At 26.7% G+C, this 27633-nt stretch overlaps 2 protein-coding genes across 5 annotated transcripts in view; one reads left to right on the top strand and one right to left on the bottom strand.

The window, feature by feature from the left end:
- LOC126903719 (ankyrin repeat and fibronectin type-III domain-containing protein 1) overlaps positions 1 to 10862 on the bottom strand; it is a 100493-nt gene extending 89631 nt beyond the window's left edge. Inside the window, exons 1-2 of one of the 4 annotated variants that reach the window (XM_050682131.1) lie at positions 10717 to 10733; positions 10531 to 10591 (exon numbers count right to left, since the gene is read on the bottom strand). The gene's annotated coding sequence lies outside the window, so the exon portion shown is untranslated. Of the gene's footprint in view, positions 1 to 10530 lie in introns of all 4 variants that reach the window. The other 3 variants (XM_050682132.1, XM_050682129.1, XM_050682130.1) reach the window with 3 other exon arrangements.
- A 2337-nt stretch (positions 10863 to 13199) lies between these two features.
- LOC126903692 (uncharacterized) overlaps positions 13200 to 27633 on the top strand; it is a 19807-nt gene continuing 5373 nt past the window's right edge. The window contains exons 1-4 of the mRNA XM_050682069.1: positions 13200 to 13417; positions 13557 to 13661; positions 19148 to 19329; positions 19511 to 19687. Coding sequence (XP_050538026.1) covers positions 13411 to 13417; positions 13557 to 13661; positions 19148 to 19329; positions 19511 to 19687 — 471 coding nt within the window. The 5' untranslated portion in view covers positions 13200 to 13410. The remainder of the gene's footprint in view (positions 13418 to 13556; positions 13662 to 19147; positions 19330 to 19510; positions 19688 to 27633) is intronic.

The raw sequence follows: 27633 nt of genomic DNA on the forward strand, positions 1-27633 counted from the left end.
AAATATTTAAAAAAATTATTAAAACAATTGAAATAATTTTTTTTTGAAATGAAAAGTAGGATTTAATATATTTACTATACACGGAAAAAATGAACGATTAATACAATGACTACTTTAATTAAAACAGTTGAAATAATTAAATATATGGTTAGGTTGACCGAATATTCGGTTATTTTGACTGTTGTAATTACACTATATTAACCGTTTGTATGGTATTTTTTCCCGTATATATATACTCTGTATATACAAGGTAATCGGATCATCATGAACCACTCGATTACTGTCTAAATAAATACAATATTGGAAAAATAATTTTTGATTTCTTTTAGTTATATATAATTCTAGATTTATTTGCTAGTTTAATAAATATTCAGCTAGTTTTGATCAGTAAACTTTTTAGTTCATTCCTTATAATATAAAATGATGTCAAATTTAATTTTTCAAACTGTAACATATATATTTTATTAAATTATAAAATAGAAAATCATATAATTATCTAATTAAAAAAATGACTGGTTGATAACAACTTTTAGACCAATATTTCAGAAGTTATTTTCATTTTTCTACCTACGTGAAAGAGAGTACGGTTGGGAAATAACTATTAATAAGAATTGCAGCACCAACTCCTCAACCTAGTCTTTACTTTAAAATGTAAATAACTTCTGAAGTACTAGTCCAAAAGTTGTTATCGACCAGTCATTTTCTTAATTACATCAATATTTATTAAATAATGTACGATACCATTTGAAAATATAAAGTTGTCACTTTTATAAGGTATAAGGGATGAACATCAAAAAAACTTTAAGATTGAAAACTTGAAAAAAATGTTGAACTAAAAGAAACAAATAAAAAACTTATTAATATTATTTTTATTTTTCGATTAATGATGGTGGTTAATGATAAGTGAATCACTCTGTATAATGTTCAAAAAATAAGGAAACAAGTCATTTTGTTACAAACAATGAGATAAATAGAAACCTTTGTCTTTACTTACTGAACACCCTATTTATATAGAGTAATTCATTGAAGATAAGATACTCATTTTCTCGGAAACTATTGAAAATTTCTAATTCTTGTGAAGGAAAATATTGTTTGATTTAAAAAAACTCTAAAATAATATGTAGCTGAATCATTTTTTTTCATTCCAAAAGATAAAACACCAAAAAATTTAATTTTTTAAATTACTATATTTTAAGACTCAAAAATCTTACGTCATATTTTAATTTAATGAACTTCCTTTCTCATATGTACTTTAATGTAATTGTGTATGTAATATAAGTTGTTTTAATTTTATTAGATAAACAATAAGTACTCTGAAATGTTATAATGTATATATAAATATATATTAGAAAACAATACATTTACAAATTACATATACATTTTATTTACAAGGCTAATTTAATATATATAATTAGACATGACATTTTGATAGAAAAATAAATTTAATAACAGATATTAAAATAAAAACATCACCGCTAGATGGTCTTTTTTCCTACTTAATTATTTTCATTTGCTATATGGTTTTTGTCTCCCATCATTTCAAGCTGTTAAGATTGTCCCTTTATACTAGTCCATCCAAAGCTTCAATTTACGTTTTTTTTTTTTTATATTCACATACGTACAAGGAAAAAATAATGTGACATTTTAATTTTCTTAAAACAGCGTTGCGAGAGTGTACATAANGTGACATTTTAATTTTCTTAAAACAGCGTTGCGAGAGTGTACATAACATAGAAAAAAAAGTAGTTATCGGCTACTTTTCCAAAGATTCTACTATCCTCTCTCCTTCGTGGATGTAGTTGTCATCACATACTTAGTGCCAACATTTACACAGTGATCACTATATTAATTATATAATATTAATAATTCTATTTTGTAATACAAGAAAATACCATAGATAATTTTTTTTATAATGGGGTTACTGTAAACTAAATTGATATTGATAAATACATACATTATCTGTTTAAAGATCGTTATAATAATCAGTACATCATGTTGATTACACCTATACGACTTAGTAAATTATTTAATTATTATTATTATTTCAAAAAAAATTTAATTCATTTTTAGATGTATAATTTTTAACTATTATAGTAAGTTGATACTATAGTAACAATTCAAAATTACTCGCAAATAGCTTAACTGAGTGTCTAAATGACGTAAATTATTAATTTTAAAAATATAAAAACTTACTCTTAATTTAACAGCACAGAATTTCTTAAAATAAATTATAATTTTTCATTCAGCGTGCTTTTAAATATTAAATAGCGCAATGTGGACGTGGCGTAGTTGGTACAAATATAGATGATATCTAACAGTAATTCAAATCACTATCATAGGAAACGCTTCAATTGTTATTTCAATGACTAACGTGTATAAAAATTAAAGGGATTGATGCAATACTTTTGAAAAAAAAAAATGTTACTTGTATATAAATACATTGGATTGCAAGGAATATTTATCAGAATCAAAAATGTACTTTTTTAACTCAGATTTTCGCGCTGTTTTCAAATCTGCAATTAGACTTTTTCTATCAACTTTAATTTTTGATATGATTACTAATTAGTAAAAAATTAGTATTTACATATAAAATAATAAAAACAATAATAATAAAATAATTAAAAACAAAAAAAAAATGTTTTCAAATAATTACCGATTTTTAATATGTTAAAAATAATCAGTGCAAAATGTCTTTTTTAACCTATTTTTTTGGCCCTTTAAAGTTAATTTTTATGAAAGTTTATAATAAATTAAGGTTGACCTTTTTACAATATACTATTTTTAGCTCATCTTTCAAGTTTGAAATTGACATCATTCAGTAGAAAATTTTATAAGAGTTAAACAAATGATATTCTTAAGATTGATATAGAGTCAAGAAATTTTATAACTACTATTTACAGTAAACTATTTAACGGAGTCCTATTCTAATAGAAATGTAATAATTGATATATAAGCTTAACAAGAAGAAATTCATTTATGCATATCTAATAGTCCATAATAACCTCTTTATACAGTAGTACAAATAAAAAAACTATCATGATGCTTTTTATCACTAAGGTTTCATCCTTCCAAGGTAATATCTGAAATGCTGTAGAATAAATGAGGGGGTAGATTTAATAAAACGTGTAATCGACACAAAAGATTTATAGGTTCGATGAATGACGTTTATTTTTAATTAGTACCAAAAATTATGGGGCAGGAAACTGAACAATCGCAGTAACAAAACAGTCGTGATGCTGTCGACTATTGTGATGATTCGTTGGACTTTGTACCGTGACGTATAGTACGCAGCGTTGGTCAGTCAACTATCATATACACTTAATAGGGAGACGGCTGTTAAATATGGCGCGAATCGCTAAGCTCCAAGTATCACAAAGCGACGCGGGGCCGTATCATATTATTTGACCGCATCTGTTATCCAGTCACAGATTTTCAATATTTTTCTCTTCAAAAAAAATATTTATTTAAAATAAAGACGACTAGTAAACTCCTACATAGAAATAATATTGATATTTATACATAAAAATAAACTAAACTATTAGACTAATTAGTGTTAACTGCCCTCTATTGAATTTCATAATAAAAAATACTACTAATTGAACTTACATATTTAAACAAGGTAAATTTTAGTAAACAATTGTAATGCTTATTAAATATAAACGCCATAATATAAAAATAATAATTGCATAAAAACTGAGTCTTCAGATAAAAAAAAAATTAAATTAATATAAAGTTTAGACCAATAAAAATTATATTAATATTTGTAAGAGAATTATATTACAAAATTGTATCTCGTTATATTACCTTGTGCATAATTTTGTTTATCAAATTTTATTTACTTATATTTAATAATAATTTTTTTTCTTCTTATATGAAAACATTGACACTTTTTATTTTAATGTACATGTCTTTTTGTAATTATTTTAGAGCATTTGTTTTTCCTAAGTTAGCCATAAATAATCACAAAATGAAGTAACAATACTGTATTTTTAATTATGTACATTACTGTACATTTAATCGAAAAAAGTTTGTGAAGCTAGTAAAAACAATGTTTGTTTGTCAATTATTTAACATGTCAAAAACTGTTCACAATGATTCGTTAGAATTTCAGAAAACCTTATATATCGTGAACTTCTTTATTCAATTCAATTTTAGCTTCGATGCGAAGCTGTGAAGATATTAATTTTACCACGATATGTTTTTTTTTTTTTGTGTGTCTGTTGCCACTTTTTCTCAACTCTCACTGGACCAATTTCTTTCAACAATACGTCAATATCACAAATCGTATTTAGTTGAAGACATTACTCTTAAAAATTTTGCTTCGTTCCCCGCAAATGGGGGAAATCTAACAAATTACAGTTTTAAAAATCAGTAATTTTTGAAAATTGTTCACTTTTTTTTCTTAAAACTACCATAACTTCTTTAAAAATGAACAAATCAACATAATTTTTTTTATATTGAAACCTTATATATTTTTCTTTCATTTTATATCATTTATTTAAAATCTAACATTTAATCTGATTACAGGGAGGGATTTAAAATAACAACTTTTTTACAAAAACTAACTTTTTTAACTTAACATTTGAAAATGTTCTGGAAATACTTGGAGCTTTAAACACGTGTCAAATTTTATTTTATTTTATTTTTTTAACTTTAAATTACTATAACTTTTAGAAAAATGTATGGATCAATACAATTTTTTTCCATAAGCACTTTATGTTTACTTCTTTCATTTAACATACTTTTTTTTTAAATTAGACCATTTTCCTTATACATACTCCAAGCTTTAGATATATGTCAAATTAAAGCTTACAATAAATACTATAAGTTCAAAAAAATATTTGTCCCGACACCTTTTCTTCTATGGAAAAATAGCCGTCGAATTTAAGGAATAATGTAATTTTTATATAAAAAACACTGTTTAACATGATATATTTTAATACTTAAAAATGCCAGAAAATATTTTGAAAAATTAATAAGTTAAAATAATTTTATTTTTATTTTGAAACCTTTGATATTTTTCTTTTCTTTTATTTTTTTTGAAAATCTGACTCTAAACCTGCCCACAAGAGGGATTCAAAAAAGCAATTTTTGCAGCATACAAGTTAAACTTTTTCAATTAAATTTTTGAAAATATTGACATATTAATTTAATCTTAAGTTAAAGCTTATATTATACACTATACTATGAATAAAAATAGATAAATACAGATTTTCTTTTTGGTGATAAAGGCTACCGCATTCAAAAATATGCTATTTTTGTGTTAAAATTTTGTATTTTATTTTAAAATATCTTAAAAGGGAAATACACTGACTTTCATGAATATATATAATTAAATTGACATAGAATATAAAGTTAAACTTATTTAACTTTTTTTAAATCCAAAATAGTATCTTTAAAATTATAATTAGCTTAAATTGCCAAATTTATCAAACGATGAACCATTGCCGAATCAGTAACACTTGTGTTTTTCACGCTTAGGGTACGAGGGGTTAAAATCTGCCTGTGACAAATTAATTTTTTGAGTTAGAAAAAATTTTCAAAATATTTGATTTTAATCTTATTTAGATTCAATAGCTTCAATAATTATCGAGAATCCCATCACTTTAGTATCTCCTCGTGAAAAGAAATTTATTTTTCATGTTAATATTATTTTACTATTTGGTTTTATTTGTAGCTGCGATTTATTTTCACAACCCTCACTCGACCAACTTTTTTCAACGATACATCAAATGATTACAATTCATATTTAGTTGACGATATTACACTCAAAAATTAAAAAAAAAATCCCTTAATCAAATAAAAAATTGCTTAACCAGCTTTATCAATTGAAACAATTAAAATCTTTCATTTATAATATTTTAAAGTATTTATTGTCCAACTAGTTTTGATATGTTAAAAGTATTGAACTACAAAAGTAAATAGTTTAACATTGAAATTTATTAATTTTTTAACTCTATTTGTATGTGCTACTACCAGTCTATAACATTCCACATTTTTTTGTAACGTGTTACTATATAATCCATAAATCTAAAAAAACTGATATTTAGTTTCACCTGAATTTAACAATGAATCTTTACATTTATAATCGAATATTATAGTACGCTCAATTGAATAGATCGTTTTAACAACTTTTTTTGATTGGCTTTTTTAGTTAAAGTAAATCATTAAAATTATTTCAGTTCAGCCTATTTCAAGTGTAGAATCTTTTTAAAAACTAAAAGTTAATTAGAAATCATAACAATGATATCTATTTATGTAATATATTACAATAAAAATGCAAAAAAATCATGGTTTTCTGATAAGTCTACATTAACACTTTTATTCTGATAAATTAATCTTCGATGCAAAGCTGAAAAGGTATTAGTTATACTATGATGGTTTTTTTTTTTTATTTTTTGTGTCTGTTACCACTTTTTCTCAGCACTCACCGAACCGATTTCTTTCAACGATACGTGAAAGGATCCTAAATCGTATCTAGTCGATGATATTACCCTCAAAAATTGAAAAAAAATTTTCTTGTTCTCTGTAAATTGGGGAAATCTCCAATAAAATTATAAATTTAAAAATCGCTAATTTTCGACATTTTTGAAATTTTTTTAAATTAAAATTTACATAACTTTTTTAAAAATAACAAAATCAATATAAGTTTTTTTTTATATAGATACATGAGTTATTAAGCTATCATTTGATAAATTTTTTTATAAATTTCACCCTTTACCTGCTCACAAGAGGGGATTCAAAATGACAACTATTTCATAAAAAATTAACTTTTGAAAATGTCCCGGAAATACTGACATTTTTTTATATATCTTAAATTAAAATATATTTTATTATGAAAAAAAAAAAATTCGGGCTTTATTTTATCTTTGCAGTGAAAATGGCTATCATATGCTATTTTTGTGTTAAAATTCTCGATTTATTTTTTACATTTCTAACTTTATTATATATAACTTTTTAAAAAATGTATGGATCATTATAATTTTTTTAAGATAAATACTATTTATATTCGTCTTTTATGTGACATATTTTTTTTTTAATCGGACTATTATCCATTATCCAGTAAGAGTTCAAAACTTAAAAATACATATAGAAAAAAGAACTTTTTCAACTTAATTTTTGAATGTGTTCCGGAAATACTGACACTTTTATATATAGCTTTAAATTAAAGCTTATGTAATATACTTTAATATGAAAAAGAAAAATTTCAGACTTTAGTTTGTTTTCATAGTGAAAACTATCATCTAAGTTAATGAAAAAATGAGATTTTTATAAAAAAAATGAATAAATCAATATAATTTTATTAAATTTAATGATGTCAATTTCAAACTTGCAAGTTGAGCTAATAGTTGTGGTTAAAAATAATTTTTTTTTTATTATTAACTTTCACTTTAAAGGACAAAAAAATGTAGGTTAAAAATGATTACTTTTAACATATTAAATATCAAAATCAATAATAATTTTGAAAACTATTAATTATATAATGAATTTCTATTTAAAATCCAAATATTTAAACAATTAAAAAAAAAACAATAATTTGATCGGATAAAAAAAATTATAAGAACAAAATTATTCAGTTTTTTTTCTATCATATCTACTGAACTGAAAATAAAACTTTTCATTGATAAAAAGTAAAGTTTAATGCTTATAATATTAAAAGGATGAAAAAATAATTATTGAACTACATATTATTGTAGAGTTCTTAAACCAAAAAATTTTCTTCTTTATAAAAATTAAAAATTGTCAATAGTTTTCAAAAAATGAGTGTCTTATCCATTATGAATAATATTAAAATATCGAGTTAAGGTTGGGAGTATCTAAGTCTTTTGAATCTATAACTGTTATTATCATAACAGGCTTGTATAATAATAAATACTCTCAATTTATCATAAAAAATGTTGGTTCAAATAACAAAGAACTTAAAAGTCAATAATGAGAGTCAATAATGATAAATTTAGTACAAAACTTGTAATGATTTCAGAATTCCATTTTTAGTTAAATTTAAAATAAGCTAACAAGAATTTATTTTTTATTTTGTTGTAATTATGTAAGATGAACGCAAATCTTGCTTAAATCTTTGAACATAATATTAATCTTGTTAGTTATTTAAACATTTCAAAACTTTCTTTAGAAGTGTTAGCAATGAAATTAAAAAAGAAACTTTTTTTTAGCTTCAGTATACTTAAATATGTTTTTGCAAAAAAATATTTAATGAGCAGTATCACAGTAATTTATAGGACTATTGAACAGAATTTATGTAGTATATTATTTTTTTAGTCGTTGAAAATACAAAGGAACGATTATGTTAAAAGTGTACTACAATTTAAATAAATTATTAAACTTCTTGATATTAGTCAAGAATTGAGGTCGTATGTTTACAAAAATTTACTGTTGAATTAGCTCATAATTAGTTTAAAAAAAAACAAAACTATAAAAAATGTATTAAAATTTGTCATTTTGTAACTAGACGACTCAATTTACAGCAATGATTAATAATTTAATATTTTATTTGGATGTTTTGAGAAATAAATTTTTCACTCTAACAATATTAAAATATCAATTTTTTATTAATTTAATTTAACTGTGATTTATTGAAAATAGAATTTTTATAGATCCAAACTTTTATCAATTTACAACTTAATTACCTAGGATATTAAGTTAAAAATAATTAAGATAAATGAATAAAGAAAATTTTATTTATTTATTTCTGAATGATGAATCTTCTAATATTAGAATGAAAATATATTTTATATGTAAGAATGATGACAGTGTATAGTATACCAGTACAAGCTTCACACACCCACATTACATACACACTTAATGTATTAAAGTACTTGTAACTTAATGTGTACTTGTCTTAATATTATTATTGAACTACAAACAATTTTTATGAGAAAAGTGCTAAAAGCTACTTTCAAATAAAAATAAAATAATAATGATTTTTTTTTTTTTTTGTAGTGATAAATAATAAATGTTCTTTTAACGTGGTCTAAAAAGGTAATAGTTATCAAGAAAAAAATTAAACAAAATTGCAATTGGATCAAAAGTTATAAGAGACGTCAGAAAGTTGTCATGGGTCATCTAGTATTTGTAATAAAATTTATCTTATATTTTCCTGTTACTTTTTAGTTTACAATAATATCACACAAATGATTGATTTTGATATACTAATCCGAAAAGTTCAATTTATAAAAAAAACTTAGGATTTGAACATCTTGAAAATTATTACAAAACTAATAGTCTTCCCTTTTTCTTCTAAAAATTAACTTTATAACTATTAAGATGTAAATTTATAGCTGTAAATGATTTTTTTTAATAGAAGTTTATTAAAATAATTTATAAAAATTTATCCATAACAAATCTTCTAATATTATTATTAATAATTAATGAGTATTTTTAGTTATTATTTAAAAATTTTAGTTTAATATTAACACTAATGTAGTTTTTAAATTTACTTTAGGGTCTGATTGTGTACTAAGTAATTAAATTTTTATTTTTTTTTTAGTATTACATTTTTACTAACACACAATTTATCTATAGTTTGGATTTAAAGGTGGTAATCTCAATAAAATAATTTCTTTTTTCCAACATTCAGATAATGTACAATAAAAACTAAATAAATTGGCAATAGGAACAAATTTTTAAGAACAATAAATCGTTCTATCTGATGAAAGTTATAAGTTGTTGTCAACATTATTGGGACTTAAAAGTTATTTATAAAAATTCTTGCTTTTTAAGTTTAATTTTTTTACCCATTAATATAAATAATATATATTAATTCCATATAATTTTTTGAAAATTAATAATATCAAAAATGAAATGAATTTAAAAGTCTTTGTATCTACTAATGTTCAAAAACTTTAACATTAACCATAAAATATTAATTATAAAGATTGATAATAAAAAAAATGTTTGTATTTATTTAAAAAATAAACCATAACTTAATTTATAAGTTTTAAACAATAGAACTTTTGCTTATAATTTAGCAATAACTTATCTTGATGTGTCTCTTGCAGCCAACAGGTATATATAGGTTAAAAATGAGCTGCATTTAATTTATGATTTCTTATAGTATTTTACATATACCCCAACCTACTCGCGTATAGGTTATGATTATGGTTTAAATTTGGCCGACATAATAATACAACATTATTGCTGTGATATCTGTGCTGAATAAAATGAACTTCCAATTGACATATTTTTAAATCTATCCAATTTTTTTGGAGAATTATAAGTGTGACAGCAAACGCATGTCATAATTCTCACTTGATATTGCTAATTTTTTATTTAAAAAAAAAAAAAAATTATCTGAAAAGCTGTATAATATGCAACTATTGTACAAAAACTTTTCATTTATATTACATTTGGATTATTGACTAACTGAGCGCTTATATTTCTTGTAAGTAAATCTCTCAAAACAATGTTTTTATAATCATGAATTACCTCAATTTATATTATGATCTGATTGATTTACAATCTAGTATTTCAGATCATAATTTTATTTAAAACATTTTTTCATTATTATATTACCGTTTATGGCAAATTATACCAGCCAAAATGCCCTTAGACCTTTTTTCGTTGCAAAATTTTACTGTTAAAAATAAAAAATAAGAAGCAAATATTTATTCAACAACGTCGAACGGTTACATCCAGCTCGTAGAAGAATAAACAATAAAAAAAAAATTAAAAAAAAATATAAAAAACAATTTTTATTACCGCCATCGGTGACGGCGACCACGTCACACGCGTACCGGTCATACGCACAGCGAAGAGTCGAATTTCTACTGGTATTCTGAATAAGTCGACAGGGACACGGAAGTTTCCATTTGGCACCACTTGCTCCGCCAGGCACGTGGTACCGATGCGCATTCTACACAGAGTCTTACACAACATACACAGACTGGTTTTTGTCTTTGATCAAATACTACACCGATTTTCCACAATACTATCTTTTTTAATTTTCTTATTATCACTATACTTCTATGTCAATATTTTTTACATTAAGCGCAGATGTAAATTTTTACATGGAGCAATAGTTGAATAATAATTCATAAACAATAATAATTAACGACGATAATTAATAAAATATTTACATATTCTTAAAAGAAATCCCAAAATAGTGAAATTATTTAATTAAAAAACTTTAATAATTTAATAATTAATAAAAACTTGTACAAAGTTTTTTTCTATTTATTAAACAAATTGATTTGAATTTATATAGAAAAAATAAAGACTAGGTTTAATAAATTAAAAGTAAAATTTACCTTACTGTGTGTTAACTCTTTAACTCTAATACATATCTATCTATAAGATCATGCCTACTATATTAATTTGTTGAATTTAATTAAAACACTTTAAATAATAAAAATAAATTAATATATTTTAAAATGACAAAAGTTTAATATAAATTATTCATACCATAAAATTATGACATCTCTATAATATAATTTATTCAATAAAGTTAACGATAAACGATATTTCATTAATTAAAGTTAAAGTAAAAAAATTTCAATTATCTAATATATTTGAAAGACAATGAACATAAAATTCTATTAAAGACGATTTACTTTATTAAGTAATATTAAGTTATTGATTTATACTTATTAAGTTTATTATTAATATACATTAATGTATATTATTATATATGTATATTTACATATATTATATTTATGTTTGTCGGATTCATTTTCGCAATATTGCAAATATTAGTAATGTCTTCAATTTTCAACATTACTAAAATAAAAAAATAATTTTTAAAGTACCACTTAATAAAAAAGATAAATCTAATTAAGTTTCATCTTTTTCTTTTATATCTTAATAATGTTCTTGATGAAGTCAGCTACATTACATATATTATGTACAGAAAATATATATCGACCCCTTCTCTGTTGTTATGAACTGTATTTATCTTGTACTTACACTTAAATTAATATCACGAATTCTGACCATGTAAAAACAAATTGACAGTAATAATTTTACGTGTACATAAATATGTATTAAGAATAATTTGCATTCTAATCTAGTAACTAAAAATATTAAAGAATGGTACGATTATAAAAAAACATATTTTAAACATTATGTAATGAGGTATTTCAAAAAAAACAGAATAATGTAATTGCTGTGAATGTCTATTTTTAAGTATTCATAATTTAAAAAAAAACCCAGCACAGGGGGGTCGCGGCACAGTTGTGACGTGGTATAGTTGGATCAAGTATAATGATATCTGACAGTGATTAAAATCACTATCAAAAATAAACGCTTCGATGCAAATCTTTAGATAGTGCTTAATTAAAAAAAAATTGGTGTTTTATTCCAAAAGCTACTTGATCTGCTGGTTCCTTATTAATATCTCGATAAAGATAAAGTATGTCAAATGAAAAAGGGTTTATTAAAAAATATTATTTCTCATAAAAAAATTGTGTGGATCCATAAACTTTTCAATNTTAATTTCTAAACTAATCATTGAATACTATAAAATTTAGCTAATGTCTTATAATTTAAACTTAATAGTGTATTCGTTATTTACATAACAACTTAACAAAAAAAACTTATATCTGTTATAGTTAATAGTTTATAAGTTTTCAATAGTGAATTTATTTGTTTCATTTATTAATAAAGTGTTTGAGAGTAATTTTATAGTACCTAATATTAAATTATTTATAAATAACAATTAAAATGTATAAAAATAATTAAATAATAGATAGTAATTAAATTTTAATAAAATTATACAATTTGAAAATTCAATTATTTGAAACAGTAATCTTATTAAATTTGTTAAAGATAACACTAACAATTTTCCTGTTTCTTTGTTGTTTACCTTTTTCAACTCTGTTGGGTTTTAATTCTAAACGAACCAGAAAATTGACCCAAATTCGATTACCGGAAACCTCGATAGACTACAAAATAAGTTAACAATTTACCGTAAGCACTACTGTAACTTCAATTGCTTATCGAATTTAAAGTATAACGCTGACAATTATAGGTTGACTCAATAAATGACTTCGGCGAGATAAAAAATTACATGTAATTGATTACAGGATATCAAAAATTAGGAAATTTTTCCACAAACTCGGTTAGTTTCATACCTACACACAATTTATTGATATATTATTGTTGTAGTTGAGTATATATAGGATTTAACATCTAGCGCAGGCAATTTTTCGATTTATCGCAAAGGTCAAGACGCCGGTAAGATAAGATTTCGTCGTCAGCAAACTACACCAGAACTGTTCAGACGTAATGCTCTCGTGCGTACCAGCAGTTATTTTTCTGTATTGAAATATTCAACCGATTTAAAAACTTACCCGAACAATAAAATTTTAATTTAAGTAAACTTTTAGCATGAAATAATGACCGACAGTCGTTCCCTTGATTGTGTGACGTCGCGTTCATAAGAAACCAATACAAATAATGACTTGTAAGTCTTTACAATTATTTCAAACCAAGTGTGTCTAAGCTCCTTTCAATAATACTCAGAGCTAACCAAATTTTGTTGATAAGATCTGTACATCATGCTTCATTGTTAACTAATCAATGAATTGTTTTTCTCTTTGTAGATTACGAAGAAGAGGAGCAGAATGATGGCGGACAAAAAGTGTTTACATTATTCTCATTTATGTTAGCCGTCACTTCCTTGCCATTCTTTTGCTGCAGTTATATAAGTAATTTAAACCATATTTTATATTCTTATATTCCTTTTACGTTATTAAAAACAGTTAATTTAAAGCGATTTATGCGTAATTTGCTTTGACTCAAAATTGGGCAATAATCTTTGAAGCGTTTATAAGTTATGGCGATTAAATTCACTTTTTAAACCAACCGTTCAATGATTAATATTTTTTTTTAATAATAATAATAGCATAGAAAAATTTAAAAAGTAAATACTTTTGAAAGAAAATGATTTAAAAAACATGAAGTGAATTGGCTTGGCTTCTGAGCACATTATTTATGGGTACAAACCTAGTCAATCAATAAATTCATTTTTATTTGAAATCCAATAGCCAGCTCTTTTTTAACTTTCTATAAAGTATTTACTTTTAAAAATTAATTATGTCTATTTAGACATCCACACGTGTCAAGACGTTATTAAAATTATCGTAAAACGCCGTCTACGTCAATGATTATTGAGCAAGTCAAACAATAGCAGATTTGAACTCAATTCCTCTTAAAGTTGCCCATATGATGCGAATAAGATGTTTTCTATTACCAATTATTTTTGATGATGAATGATATTATCAACCGGTCGCCCTGGCAATCGTTTTAATTAAATTATAAAATGAAAAGGAAAGCATTTTGTTATTTAAAAAATTTCAGAAGAAGCTCTTCTGAAAATTAATTTTCTTTCTGTTTGATAATAAGAGATAAGCCATAACATAAACAAATTATTATACTCAAACAATGCGTTCTATTATTGATATGAGAACTAATCGTTACCGTTGTATGACTCATCATTCATTTTTAACGCATAAACAGAATGTATCTGATATAAATTACACTACTCTGATCTATTCAGCCCTTCAAAATTTTGGCTGTCAAATTTACACTTATTTGAAACTTTTTTTTATAATATTATTTTGAAATGTGACGAATTTAAAAAAAGGTATGTAGACCTGTTACCACAATATTTTTGAATTGTCTAGAAATATTACTATAACGTATCATAGTAACGACAAATCATGTTATGTGAATAGTAACATATTCACTTAGGTATTTATAGAACTTAAGTGAATTTCCCTAGATCAAAACTGACTGATCTGTTGAACTTTTCTAATTTGAAAATTATGAAAAAGTCTATAGTGGCACATTTAGAAATTTGTTATAAGAGTCCACAGAACTTTCAACAAGTAAATTAAAGAGAATGTTTACTCCTCATTACAACCATGATTTTATATTAACATTCAAAATATTTTTGTGGACTTGAATTTATTAAAAATGCCAAATAGGATCTATGAACTTTATGCATACTACAAAAATCTAGAAACTATTTTATCATATACTGTTTAATTTTATACATCTAAAAAGTATAAAATAATTTGAACTGTGCGTATACAGTTGAAAAATAACACTTTTAGCTAATCAAAATGATAGTTAATAAAAATTTCTTCTATTGAGTAGTGAAAAAGATTGAATTTATAAGAGTAATAAATTTTAATTTAACCTTAATTTCTGAATCACCCCATTTTAGATAGATATGACATCTCTTTATTTTGGTTTTACACAAATTTTAGTGTTATATTCCATTTTTGAAAAAAATACTCTAAAAATAATTTAAAAAATTAATATAATCTATTTGCTTGAAAAATGTATACATTTAAAAAAAATTTAAGTTAGGAAATAAAACAATGCATCGTTATAAAAAAATCATAATCTTAGTAATTCAAAGGTCTTATATACAGGGTGATTTTTTTATCATAACCCATTCAATTACTTATAGAATAATAATAATTTAAAAATTTTTTTTTATTATTATCTTTAGTTACACATTATTCTTGAATTATTAACTATGTAATACTTTTTAAGTTCATCCCTTATGCCTTGTAAGGGGGTCAACTTTGTTTTTTTAAATGGTAACACATATTTTTAATTTAATAAAATGTTTGAGTTTTTAATTCAATAGTAAATGGCATTTGAATTTTTAATAAAACTTAATTTGTTTATTAGATATAAACATTTAAAGTTTCAAATTTTTGAGTTAATATATAGGTATAATACACAAGGGATTACAAATACAGGTAGCTAATTGGTTTTTTATAACATCGATATTAGCAGGTACACAGCATTGTTATTATCAATTGTAGTAAGGCACATTGTTATGAGTTTATAAATACACTAACTGACAATACAGAAAGTATATCTATTGATAATCATAATTGATAATAAACAATCCGTGACTGAGACAGCAATGTCATAAAAATCCAATTAGCTACCTGTATTTACAATCCCATGTGTATTATACATGTATATTAACTCAAAATTTTGAAACTTTAAATGTTTATATCTAATAAGCTAATAAAGTTATATTAAAAATTCAAACGCCATTTACTATTAAATTAAAAACTCAAACATTTTATTAAATTAAAAATATGTGTTACCATTTAAAAAAACAAAGTTGACCCCCCTCCAAGGCATAAGGGATGAACTTAAAAAGTATTACATAGTTAATAATTCAAGAATAATGTGCAACTAAAGGTAATAATAAAAAAAAAATTTTAAATTATTATTATTCTGTAAGTAATTGAGTGGGTTATGATAAAAAAATCACCCTGTAGAGTGTTCAGTAAGTAAGGAACTGATTTCTATTGTTCTCATTGTTTGTCACAATTGAGCTGTATCCTTACTTACTGAACCTCTGTATAGTTTTAATGGGAACAATTATAATTGGTTTAAATGAATAATGAAAAGCGTAATAAACATTTAAAATTAAAAATTTATCTCATTATCCGTGGGTTTTCCGATTTTCTTGTTATATAAATGTTTAAACTAAAAATAAACCATACTGAAAGAATATCAGTATAATTTCAATACAATTTGATGGGTTAGAAAATTTAAGATATTCTCTCTGTGTTGCCAGTTGGTGTATTTATAAACTTAAAACAATATGTCTTATTACCATACTTTAAATATATCTGTGAATAAAGTCATAATTGACAATATATACTGCACATTTGCGTATAGCGATTTCATAAAAAAATTGTAACTATTTACTATTTTTTACATAACTGTTTTGTACCTGTCTTTGTAATCCCACATATATTATACATGTATATTAACTCAAAATTTGCAACTTTAAAGGTTTATATCTAGTTATATTAAGAATCTAGTTATATTAAAAATTCAAACGCCATAAACTAGTAAAAGATAACTTGAAGCAATTTATTAAACTCAAAATATGTGTTCCCGTTTGAAAAAACAAAGTTGACACTTTCATATGTGATGAAATTAAAAAGATAACATGATAAATAATTCATGAATAGTATATAACTAAAAATAAGCAAAAAAAAAAATTAGACAATGTTTTTAATCTGTTAGTAATTGAGTGGTTTATGGTATAAAAATCACTCTGTATAAATAAAATATTCTATCTAATAAAAAAACTATTTCCTTATAATTAGCCAATTGCATTATAATTATGCAATTGACTACTCAATTTTGATATTCAGATATTTTCTTTGGATAATAATTATGATAACGAAAGAGGCAATAAGTAATGATTTGAATCATTCTAAGTGATAAATGAAAATTGATAAAAGTTAAGATAAACAGATAAGTAATAAATGAAAAATAAAAAAATTCGAAGTAATTCAGTAATGATCATTACTCAATATAATTAGTAAATAATCACATATTTTAAATTGTACATAAACAGTACTTCAAAATCAAATAATTAGATTTTTCATGTCATTGCTGATATTTTTTTAATAATTTTTGTAATAGTGTTAGTTGGTTTTTAATTCTTTGTTGGGGCAAGTGTGACTTTCGTTTTTTTATTATAAAAAGCACTGGAAAGTTAAAGTAAAATTTATTTGATCTTTTTGGTATAGATGCAGGTATCTGATGGTATTTATGTTATACATGATAATTATTTAATAAGGGAATAGTACACAAATCATTTTATGACCCTTTAAATAAAAAAGAAACTGAGCGTACTCACTTACCTCTTTTCACTTTATCCAAAAAAATGACTGAGTCTCCGTCACCGTCACTAAAGAGTATCTGGTAAAGATAGCATGTTACCTTACCAATTAATATACACATTGAACCAGATTTAAGTAACAACTTTTATAACTTTCTATTCACTAATCATTTTACTGTAATTTTTTTATTTTTTTTTGCATTCTTACGCTATATTACAAGCGTAAGTTTTATTATTTATCATAAATAAATAATACATTTATTTTAATTTTTTCATATATAAAAAAAACTACTATTTATCCTTTTTTTAACAAAAAAATTTAAATATACAGAGTGATCAAAATCTTGTAAGACACTCATTTTCTCAGAAAATATTGAGAATTTTAAATTTTATTATAGAGAAAAAATATCAAGTTCAAAAAACTCTACAATAAAATGTAGTCAAACCATTATTTTTTTCGTCCCTTCAAGGATAAAAACTCTTATTTATAATTTTCTTAAATGGGAACCCTTATTTTTAACTTTATAATATGATAGAAAAAAAAATTACAAACAATTTTGTTCTTATAATTTATTTTATCCGATTAACCGTTCGTCCGTTACAGCTTGTTAAAGTCAAAGGATTTTAGGCCAAATTTCTATTGTCATTTTACTGTATTATATACAGAAGTCATTATTTTTATTTGCTGTTGCATAAACCAAATTTTATTGATTAAGTTATGACAGATAAATTAGCTATAAAAATTTACTACACACTAAATGAGTGATAACAATAATAGATTCAAACCGGGTTTTCGGCGTATTATTAATAGCTAAGTCTATGGTTTTGTAAGACTAAAGGATCTAATAAAAATACCGGTTGCACTGCCACCGATATTATGAAACGTAATAAATGACAACATTTTTTTGGAAGTCAAAATCTTTATATAATTATAGAACGTAAACGGTTGTTCGAATAAAAAAAATTATAAGAACAAAATTGTTTGTAATTTTTTATCCATTTTTTTTATCCAATCTATATACTTAAATGTTTCCAACTCATAAGTACTTATTCTAAAATATATAACATAAAAATTTTTCGTAAATAATGTCTAAAAACTGATTATTTCTAAATTTTGAAAAAAAAAGAGTTTTTTTCTTATTTAAGACAAGTAAAAGAAATATATATAATTTTAACATAGTTTAAGAATGCAAAACTAGTTAAAAAAAATATTTGCATTATATGTATTAAGAGTTGTCCATTACATCCAATTCACTCTAGAAATATTGAATTACCACTTTAAGTCTATGGATAAAAGTAATTTTAATTTTATACCAACAGAAATTTTTTTTTTAAATAACAATAATACCAGTTTTCTGACTCAAAGTCTTAAAAGTTTTATCCCCAATACAATTATAAAATATTAATTTACAAATTAAATTTTATAGTTTTGTATTGATAGTTTTTTATATGAATAAGAGTTATAAAAAATTATACGATCACGAATTTTATGACTGTATTTATTATTTTTATTAGTAACCACAGCTAGCCGATATATCCTGTTAAGATGTCTGAAAACCGTTTATCCAAATTTAGAGTTCATAAACACGGTGTCCATTCGATCAGCTATGGACACTGCTAAAAACACTGGATTCATCGTAGTGCTGCTTAAAGTCAACGGCCAGTGCGATTTAAATTTAATAAAAAATGCAATTCAGGTATAATAATATATTTTTTAAGAGTTAATAAAGTATTTTTTATAAAACTACTTTATTACTTTTAAACATAGCTGTATGATTTTTGTGTTATACTAAGTATAACATAATTAAAAAAAGTAATAAAACGCAAAAAAATTAAATTTATACAAAAATAAAAAAATTGTATTTTTTTTATATACAGTCAAATATTATAGATAAACGAGATCGATTAACCGGCCGTTTGTGCTTTCCTCATTTGACATGTTGTCTCACCAGGAAATGGTTACGATATGCTTGGTCATCGGATAAAAACTTTTCAATAAACAACCATGTGGTCAGTACACCAGAAGATGTAATCGTGACAGAGGAAAATATTCTAGTATGTATAATAGAGAGTGATAGTTTATTACACAACAAAAAAATATTATTAATTTACAACATAAGAAAATAAATGGAAAAAATTGTATTTTATGCTAGCAAAAATAATATTATCTCCAAGTATATTCTGTAGTGGCGAACCTAGAATTTTTGATTAAGAGCAAATGCAACAGTAATTTCATTTATTTATTACTTTTCTTCGTTTTCATGTGATAGGTGAGGAGAAAAGTTTTAAATACTTTGGATTATTTATTCAAAAAACGGCGGTATTGGCGAGGAAATGAGGCCTAAGATTAAACGCCAGTGTATTAAATGGAGAGAAGCGTCTGTTGTATTGTATTGTGCAGTAAGAAAATCTTAATAATGTCGAAAAATAGGTTCTATAAGACTGTTGATTGAATGCAGCGCTCGGTGGTACTCACGCGGGTTTGTTGTTTTATTTTGTCTTAAAACAAGCTATGTCGAGGTAAAGGATAAAGTGAGTGGCCTGTATGAATGGATGAATGTAGAATGAATTTTACAATATATAATTATAAAAATTAAATGTATTATACATGAATCGAAAATTCTTATATACACCAATGTGAATGGGGGGGACACTTAATACTAATGCCACAATGGCGTAGATATAAACAAATAATAGATTACAAGTTTGAGTAAGTCTTAATGAACAACCATTTTACTTATCGGCTGATGATGATGTTGAATATTGAAAGGATCAATTCAAGTCGAATGCAAATAGCTGACCAACGTGTACAATATGCTGTGAACAGTATTGTGATGTATCTTAAAAAATATATAGACCCAACGGCGATATACTGAGCGCACAGGGTGTGACAATCGCAAAGGTGATATTTTATTTTCACAACAAAACGAATACAAAACTACTGGCTCTCGAGCGCCATAGAGCTTATAACAAAAAATGCGCTAAAATGGTGGCGACAATGAGGACATAGAGAGATGACCGACAACAACTCGGTGTAGCACAACGATAGCCTAAATAATCACAGCCCAAATGCTCGACAGCACATTCGACCGATGTGTATCCAACAACTGTAGTGAGACTAAATATAGTTCAGTGTTTAGATTTTAACAAGAAACTAGAGTAGAGAATAATGTAGCAGAAATGACAATGCTTAGATGAATCAGTGGAGTGACAAGATAGGATAAAGAATGAATATCCAAGAAGAAGCTTANGTCCGATGTGTATCCAACAACTGTAGTGAGACTAAATATAGTTCAGTGTTTAGATTTTAACAAGAAACTAGAGTAGAGAAATGTAGCAGAAATGACAATGCTTAGATGAATCAGTGGAGTGACAAGATAGGATAAAGAATGAATATCCAAGAAGAAGCTTAGGAATGGCGTCGATCATGGACAAAATGAAAGAACAGGCTTACATGCTGATATGTCACATCATATGAGGGATATGTTGTCAACTAGAGATTTAGAATACAGGTGATCGACCGCAAGTAGTTTGATAAATACTAGGCACAATAAGAAGGTACTAGTGACAATAAGCTTTTTTCGGTATCCTTTTTGTAACAATCTAGTGAAAAACCTACAGGAGCATTAAAAAAAAATAAAATTAGAACTGTTGCTATATCGTTTGAATCGAACTCTAATCTTTTGATTTGAATCAAAATTTTCTGTACATTATGCCGTACAATTAATAATTTTAAATTGCATACATATAATCAAGAATAATTCTATAGCAGTTGATAAATAATATATTTGTGTTACTATTGACAAATGGAAAATTTATATCTCATATTAGAGGCGAAAAATGGCTGAGATACTGAGTTGCAACAGCATTTTTTGCCTTAATATCTATTCGCCTACTAGAACATAAATGTATCTTCATTATTCTACTTCAAATTATTATTGTGAATATTCAATAAGAAAGTTATAATTTTCTGGTAGAGATGTAGATGTGTTATTGTAAATTAATTACAATCATTACATTTTTTGATGATTGACAGGGTTGTTAAAAAACATATTTAAAAAATTTAATTCGAAATTTTCGGTTTTTTAAACAGTGTATAAAATGTTAAATCCTGTCAATGACTCCTAAAATTATGTACCATCCCGTGTCTTTTTTGTCAGTCTATGCCTACATATTAGTATTACAACGTAACTTTTTTCAAGCGATTTCAATCAGAATAGAGTAATACAGACAAATTAAGCTTTTATTTGTGTTTTACTGATTATATCATTAGCAATGACATAGCTCATGATATGTTGTAATTTGCGAAAAATAAAAGACAATATACCCACGTGATAACTCTAAAGAATTTATAGAGTTTGTAATTATCATTTCAAGAGCAATGCCACCAAATTAAATTCTGCTTAGGCAGTTAGGGGCATACCATTATACGTGGTGGATGTAAAAGTCGTGTATTGTCTTAATATATGCATTTTTAGACATCAATTTAAATTAATTTTTAAGGAGAATTTTACTCTTCAAGCTTTATGTTGTTTTATTATTACATGTAACGTACAACAATGGTCCGACTTTAGTTATTTAAATCATTAAATTCAATTTACAATTTTTAATTTTATATCGTTAATAGTCGTAAAATATCATATAATCAACGAAGAGTTTTAGCACTGTTAGCTCCCCTTGAATACTCTATTGGGTATACCAGTAACATTACACTGACTAGATTTTTCATTATATTATCTAATACAGTTATACACTCATATTCAAAATTATATTTACGTGAAATCATAAGTTAACGTTTGTAGTGTTTTGGTGTTTATATTTATTACAAAATACTACAATTAAAATTTATAATAATTAATACTTTTTAATAATGAAAAATGATTTTATACATACATAAAAAAAGAGTACAAAATAAAAAAGTGTCACTGGATTGACGAACAGCGCGAGAATAAGAAAAATATACGGAGTGTTATCGTACTGCAGTACATCTAAGATAAAACATATAAACATATATAAACGCATTCATTGTGACATGTTATTTAACATCTTTGTTAATCCCTACATTACCCCCTTTCCAGTGAAAACGATAATTTTACGTTAAACATACATAGTTACAAATATCAAATATAAAAATACAAATACAAATATAAAAGTGATACAATTCACAATTTACAAAAACCTTACGGGGAGGCGGATGGTTCTTCCTGACTTGGTTTGTTTTGTTTGTATTATTGTTGGTCTTGTAGTTGTATTTCTCTGGTTGTGCTGGTTCGTTGTTATTGATAGATTTGTGTTATTATCTTCATTTTCGTTGAAACATGGCTTCAGTCTGTCTATTGATATGATACATTCTTTTTGCCTAATTAATAATTTAAAGGTTTTTTCGTATCGTTGAACAATTTTGTACGGCCCTTCATATGGTTGTTCTAGCGGTTTCTTGACCCGGTCGACCCGAACGAAAACGTGTGAACAGGATGCTAGATCTTTATATATAAAAACTTTTTTACTTCCGTGGTTTGAAGTTGACACTGGGCGTATGGTTTCCATTGTTTTCTTTAGTGTTTCAGCAAAGGAACAAGGGTCTGTCGCCACTGATGACTGCATAAAAAACTCATTAGGTAATCTAATCGTACTTCCAAATACAATTTCTGCAGGTGTTAAACCTAGATCTTCTTTAATCACTGATCTAAGGCCCATAAGAACTGAGGGGAGTACATCTGTCCAGTGCTCAGTTTCGTAACACTTTATTGCCGTTTTAAGTGATCGGTGGAATCGTTCAACTAAACCATTGGCTGGTGGATGATATGCTGATGTACGTATTCTTCTAAACCCTAAAATTTGCGTTACTGCGGTGAACAGAGTAGACTCAAATTGCCGTCCTTGATCTGTTGTCAATCTCTCCATAACTCCATATCGAGCTATCCAGCCTTCAAATAACGTACGAGCTATGGTTTCAGCCGAAATATCCTGAATTGGAAAAACTTCTGGCCATCTAGAAAATCTGTCTATAGCGGTTAAACAGTAAGTACAACCACGTGACATGACCATAGGACCGATTATATCGATGTGTACATGTGAAAAACGATCACTCGGCACATTAAAAATACCACACGGACTTATAACATGTCGCGTTATTTTTGACTTTTGACACGCTAAACACGCACGAGTCCATTTCGCACAATCACTGTTCATCGACGGCCACACGAAACGACTACTCACTAATTTTATTGTTGACCGTATACCTGGGTGAGCGAGATTATGTAGACAATTGAACACATTGCGGCGAAATTGTTTGGTAAGATACGGTCGTTGTCTACCATTAGAAGTATCGCAGTAAATATTTGTGTTCGTAGTGGGCATATTTACGAGCTCTAGTTTTATCGATAATTCCGGTTTTGACAATAACGACAATAGTTCTGCGTCTGCTAACTGGTCGTAAGCTAACTTGTCATAATCTAGCGGTGGCGGTGCATTTATAGTTTCTATTCTCGATAACGCATCGGCCACTGTATTCTGTGTACCTGTTACGTGCCGTATTGATGTTGTAAACTGACTAATAAAATCAAGTTGTCGTGCACGTCGAGGTGGTAATTTATCTGAGTGTTGTGTGAATGCGTATACTAACGGCTTATGGTCCGTAATTATTTCAAATTCACGGGCTTCCAGCATATAGCGAAAATGCTTAATGGCTTCATATACCGCAAGAAGTTCACGATCGTATGCACAGTATTTTTTTTGTGTTTGGTCAAGTTTGCGAGAGAAAAAAGCAAGTGGTTGCCAAACGCCGTTTTTAAATTGTTCTATTACTGCGCCTATCGCCATATCTGACGCGTCACATCGTAATTGAATATTCGCGGCCGGATCTAGATACGATAATGTTGTGGCTCGCTTTAAGTCTTCTTTAGTTTTCTCGAACGCTCCCGTTGATTGATCGGTCCATACAATTGGTGTTTTGTCGTTTTTTTTGCTGTTTTTAAGATAATCGTGAAGAATAGCTTGTGTACTTGCTGCGTTTGGGATACAACGGCGGTAAAAATTGCACATAGCCAAAAAACGTCGAAGCTCTTGTACATTATTCGGCCGTGGATATTTGTCTATCGCTTCCAGTTTTTCAGGATTTGGTCTAAGACCGTTACCCGATATGATGTATCCTAAAAATAGTACCTCTTCTTTTCCAAATATACATTTATTCGTATTTATCACAATGCCGTACTCACTGAGTCGTTGTAATACACGTTCGAGGTGACTCAAATGCTCTTGTGTTGAAGACGATGCAATTAAAATATCGTCCAAATACACTTCACAAAAATCTAAGTCTTTTAAAACACCGTGTATGAAACGCTGAAATGTTTGAGCTGCATTTTTAAAACCGTATCCCATCCGAACAAACTCAAATAACCCAAAAGGTGTTGTAATAGCTGTTTTTGGAATATCGGACGGTTCTATTGGTATATGGTTAAAAGCTTTAACCAAATCGATTTTTGAAAAAATACTTTTATTTTGCAATCGCTGTGTGATGTCTTGAATGTGTGGAATGGGGTATCTGTCCGGTAATGTGACTGCGTTTAACCTACGGTAGTCGCCGCACGGTCTCCATTCACCGTTCTTCTTTTTTACTAGTTGTAATGGGCTGGCCCACGGACTATTTGAAGGTCGGCATATGCCCTGTTCTACTAAATAAGCAAATTCTTTTTTTGCGATCTCTAGTCGATCCGGAGGAAGGCGTCTTGGTTTAGCGAAGAGTGGTGGTCCTTTAGTGATGATATGATGTGTAACGTTATGTTTACAATCCATTGGGATCATGTTTGTTCTTAATACTTGCGGAAATTTTTTTAGTAACTTAATGTACGCTGAATCGTCTTTAAAAGCGAAGATGCCCGAGGATATCGTCTTTTTAACTTTTCCGGCGGTGGCTAAATTGGTATTTTCATCAATTAGGCGTTTACTTCTTAAGTCCACTAATAAGCCGAAGTAGTGGAGAAAGTCAGCACCTATAATTGGTTTACTGACTGCTGCGACAATAAATTTCCATTTAAAAACACGTCTTAAACCTAAATTTACAGCAATTAATTTGTCACCGTATGTTTTTATTATTGACCCGTTGGCTGCGAATAAAGTAGGGTTACCATCTTTTATTTTATTGCGTTTCTGCTTAGGATCTGCTGGCCAAACCGAAAAGTCCGCACCAGTATCAATTAAGTATTGAGTTTTTGTTATTTTATCAACAATAAATAGACGACGAGATTGAAACTCACTACCGTCGGTCGTCTCGACAGTAGATCGTTTATAGTTTTCCGACGTGTGCTGGTATTTACACGGTGGTTTGCATTTAGTAGCCTTATCTTTGAATCGGTAATGATAATAACATGTATCATATCGTGGTCGTGAATTGTCTCGGCGCATAGGTGATTTTGAGTGACGCCTATTGTAGCTACGAGAGTTGCTGTTGCTAAGTCGCTCTACTGCTTGTGCGAGTGCTGCGATCTGGTGTTCCAATTTTCTTATTGTCGTTGCATCGTCAGCTTGTTCATGTGACTGACGGTTTGTGACCTTGTCACTAATGTTGGCAATGGAAAAACAATCATTTCGGCTGTCCGATACTTCGATAATTTTATCTGCCATCGAAGCTAAGTTATCCAACTTGTCGTTGCTAGCTGAAATGATAGTTTTTACCTGATGTGGTAACCTTTGTATCCATAGTATTTTGAGTATTTCATCAGTTACTTTTCCATTAGCTAGTTGACGCATTTCTGAAAGAAAATGGGATGGTTTCCGATCACCGAGTTCGACTTCGGTCAGTAATTTTTTAAGCCGACATTGTTCAGATTCGGAAAATCTTTCGATGAGCCGGGTTTTTAATGCTTCGTACATTTTCGTTTCTGGTGGATTGAGTATTATGTCACTAACTTGAGCAAGAATTTCACTTTCCATAGAAGAAACAACATGATGAAATTTACTTGCGTCAGCTGTAATTCTGGTTGTATAAAAAACGGATTCAATTTGTTTGAACCAAAGTTCTGGGTTGGTACGCCAGAAAGTTGGGATTTTAAACGCTCGCGTTGAATTCATATTGGGCTCGCCGTATTCGATATGGTCTCGGCCATCATTACCGGTCGCGTCGTCACGCACACTTACTATCGCACTATCGGATTTGTTGTTCATTTTAGAGGTCACCAATTTGTAGTGTTTTGGTGTTTATATTTATTACAAAATACTACAATTAAAATTTATAATAATTAATACTTTTTAATAATGAAAAATGATTTTATACATACATAAAAAAAGAGTACAAAATAAAAAAGTGTCACTGGATTGACGAACAGCGCGAGAATAAAAAAAATACACGGAGTGTTATCGTACTGCAGTACATCTAAGATAAAACATATAAACATATATAAACGCATTCATTGTGACATGTTATTTAACATCTTTGTTAATCCCTACACGTTAATAATTTTGCTTGTATAAATACACATATCATAATAACTAACTAATAAATGATATGAAAAAATACATTTTATTCCATTTTATTACCAATTCATATATTAAAGAAACTTTAAAATTTGAGTATTGACTTTGAGGAAAGCTCCGTAAGTTTTCGTAATATTTTTAAAAAGTTTAATTAGGATTGTTTGAACGATTGATCTTTGAAACTTTGACTGCACCTAAAAGATTGACTTCGTTTGTCCAAAAAGACTAATTAAAAACTTGTGTATGCAAATATTATCACTCTATATTGTCAAATTACCAAGAGTAAAATGATCCCTGAATAGTTTTAAAGTAAAATACAAAAAAATTGTGCCCCCAATTGTTTGTTTACAAAAGCAAAGATTTATGGTTTCATTTGTTAATTAGAAAATTTAATTCACCACAGTCTTCACAGCAGCTAGCATTATATAATTATAAAAGAATAACACCTTGAACTTTATACACTGTTTCCTATTTTTTATTACAATTTTAAATTTTCATTTGAACTCTATAATTGGATAGGTCAAATCAGT

This window comes from Daktulosphaira vitifoliae, unplaced genomic scaffold (assembly GCF_025091365.1).
Source record: "Daktulosphaira vitifoliae isolate Bord-2020 unplaced genomic scaffold, ASM2509136v1 Scaffold_4, whole genome shotgun sequence".
NCBI classification, from domain to species: Eukaryota; Metazoa; Arthropoda; class Insecta; order Hemiptera; family Phylloxeridae; genus Daktulosphaira; species Daktulosphaira vitifoliae.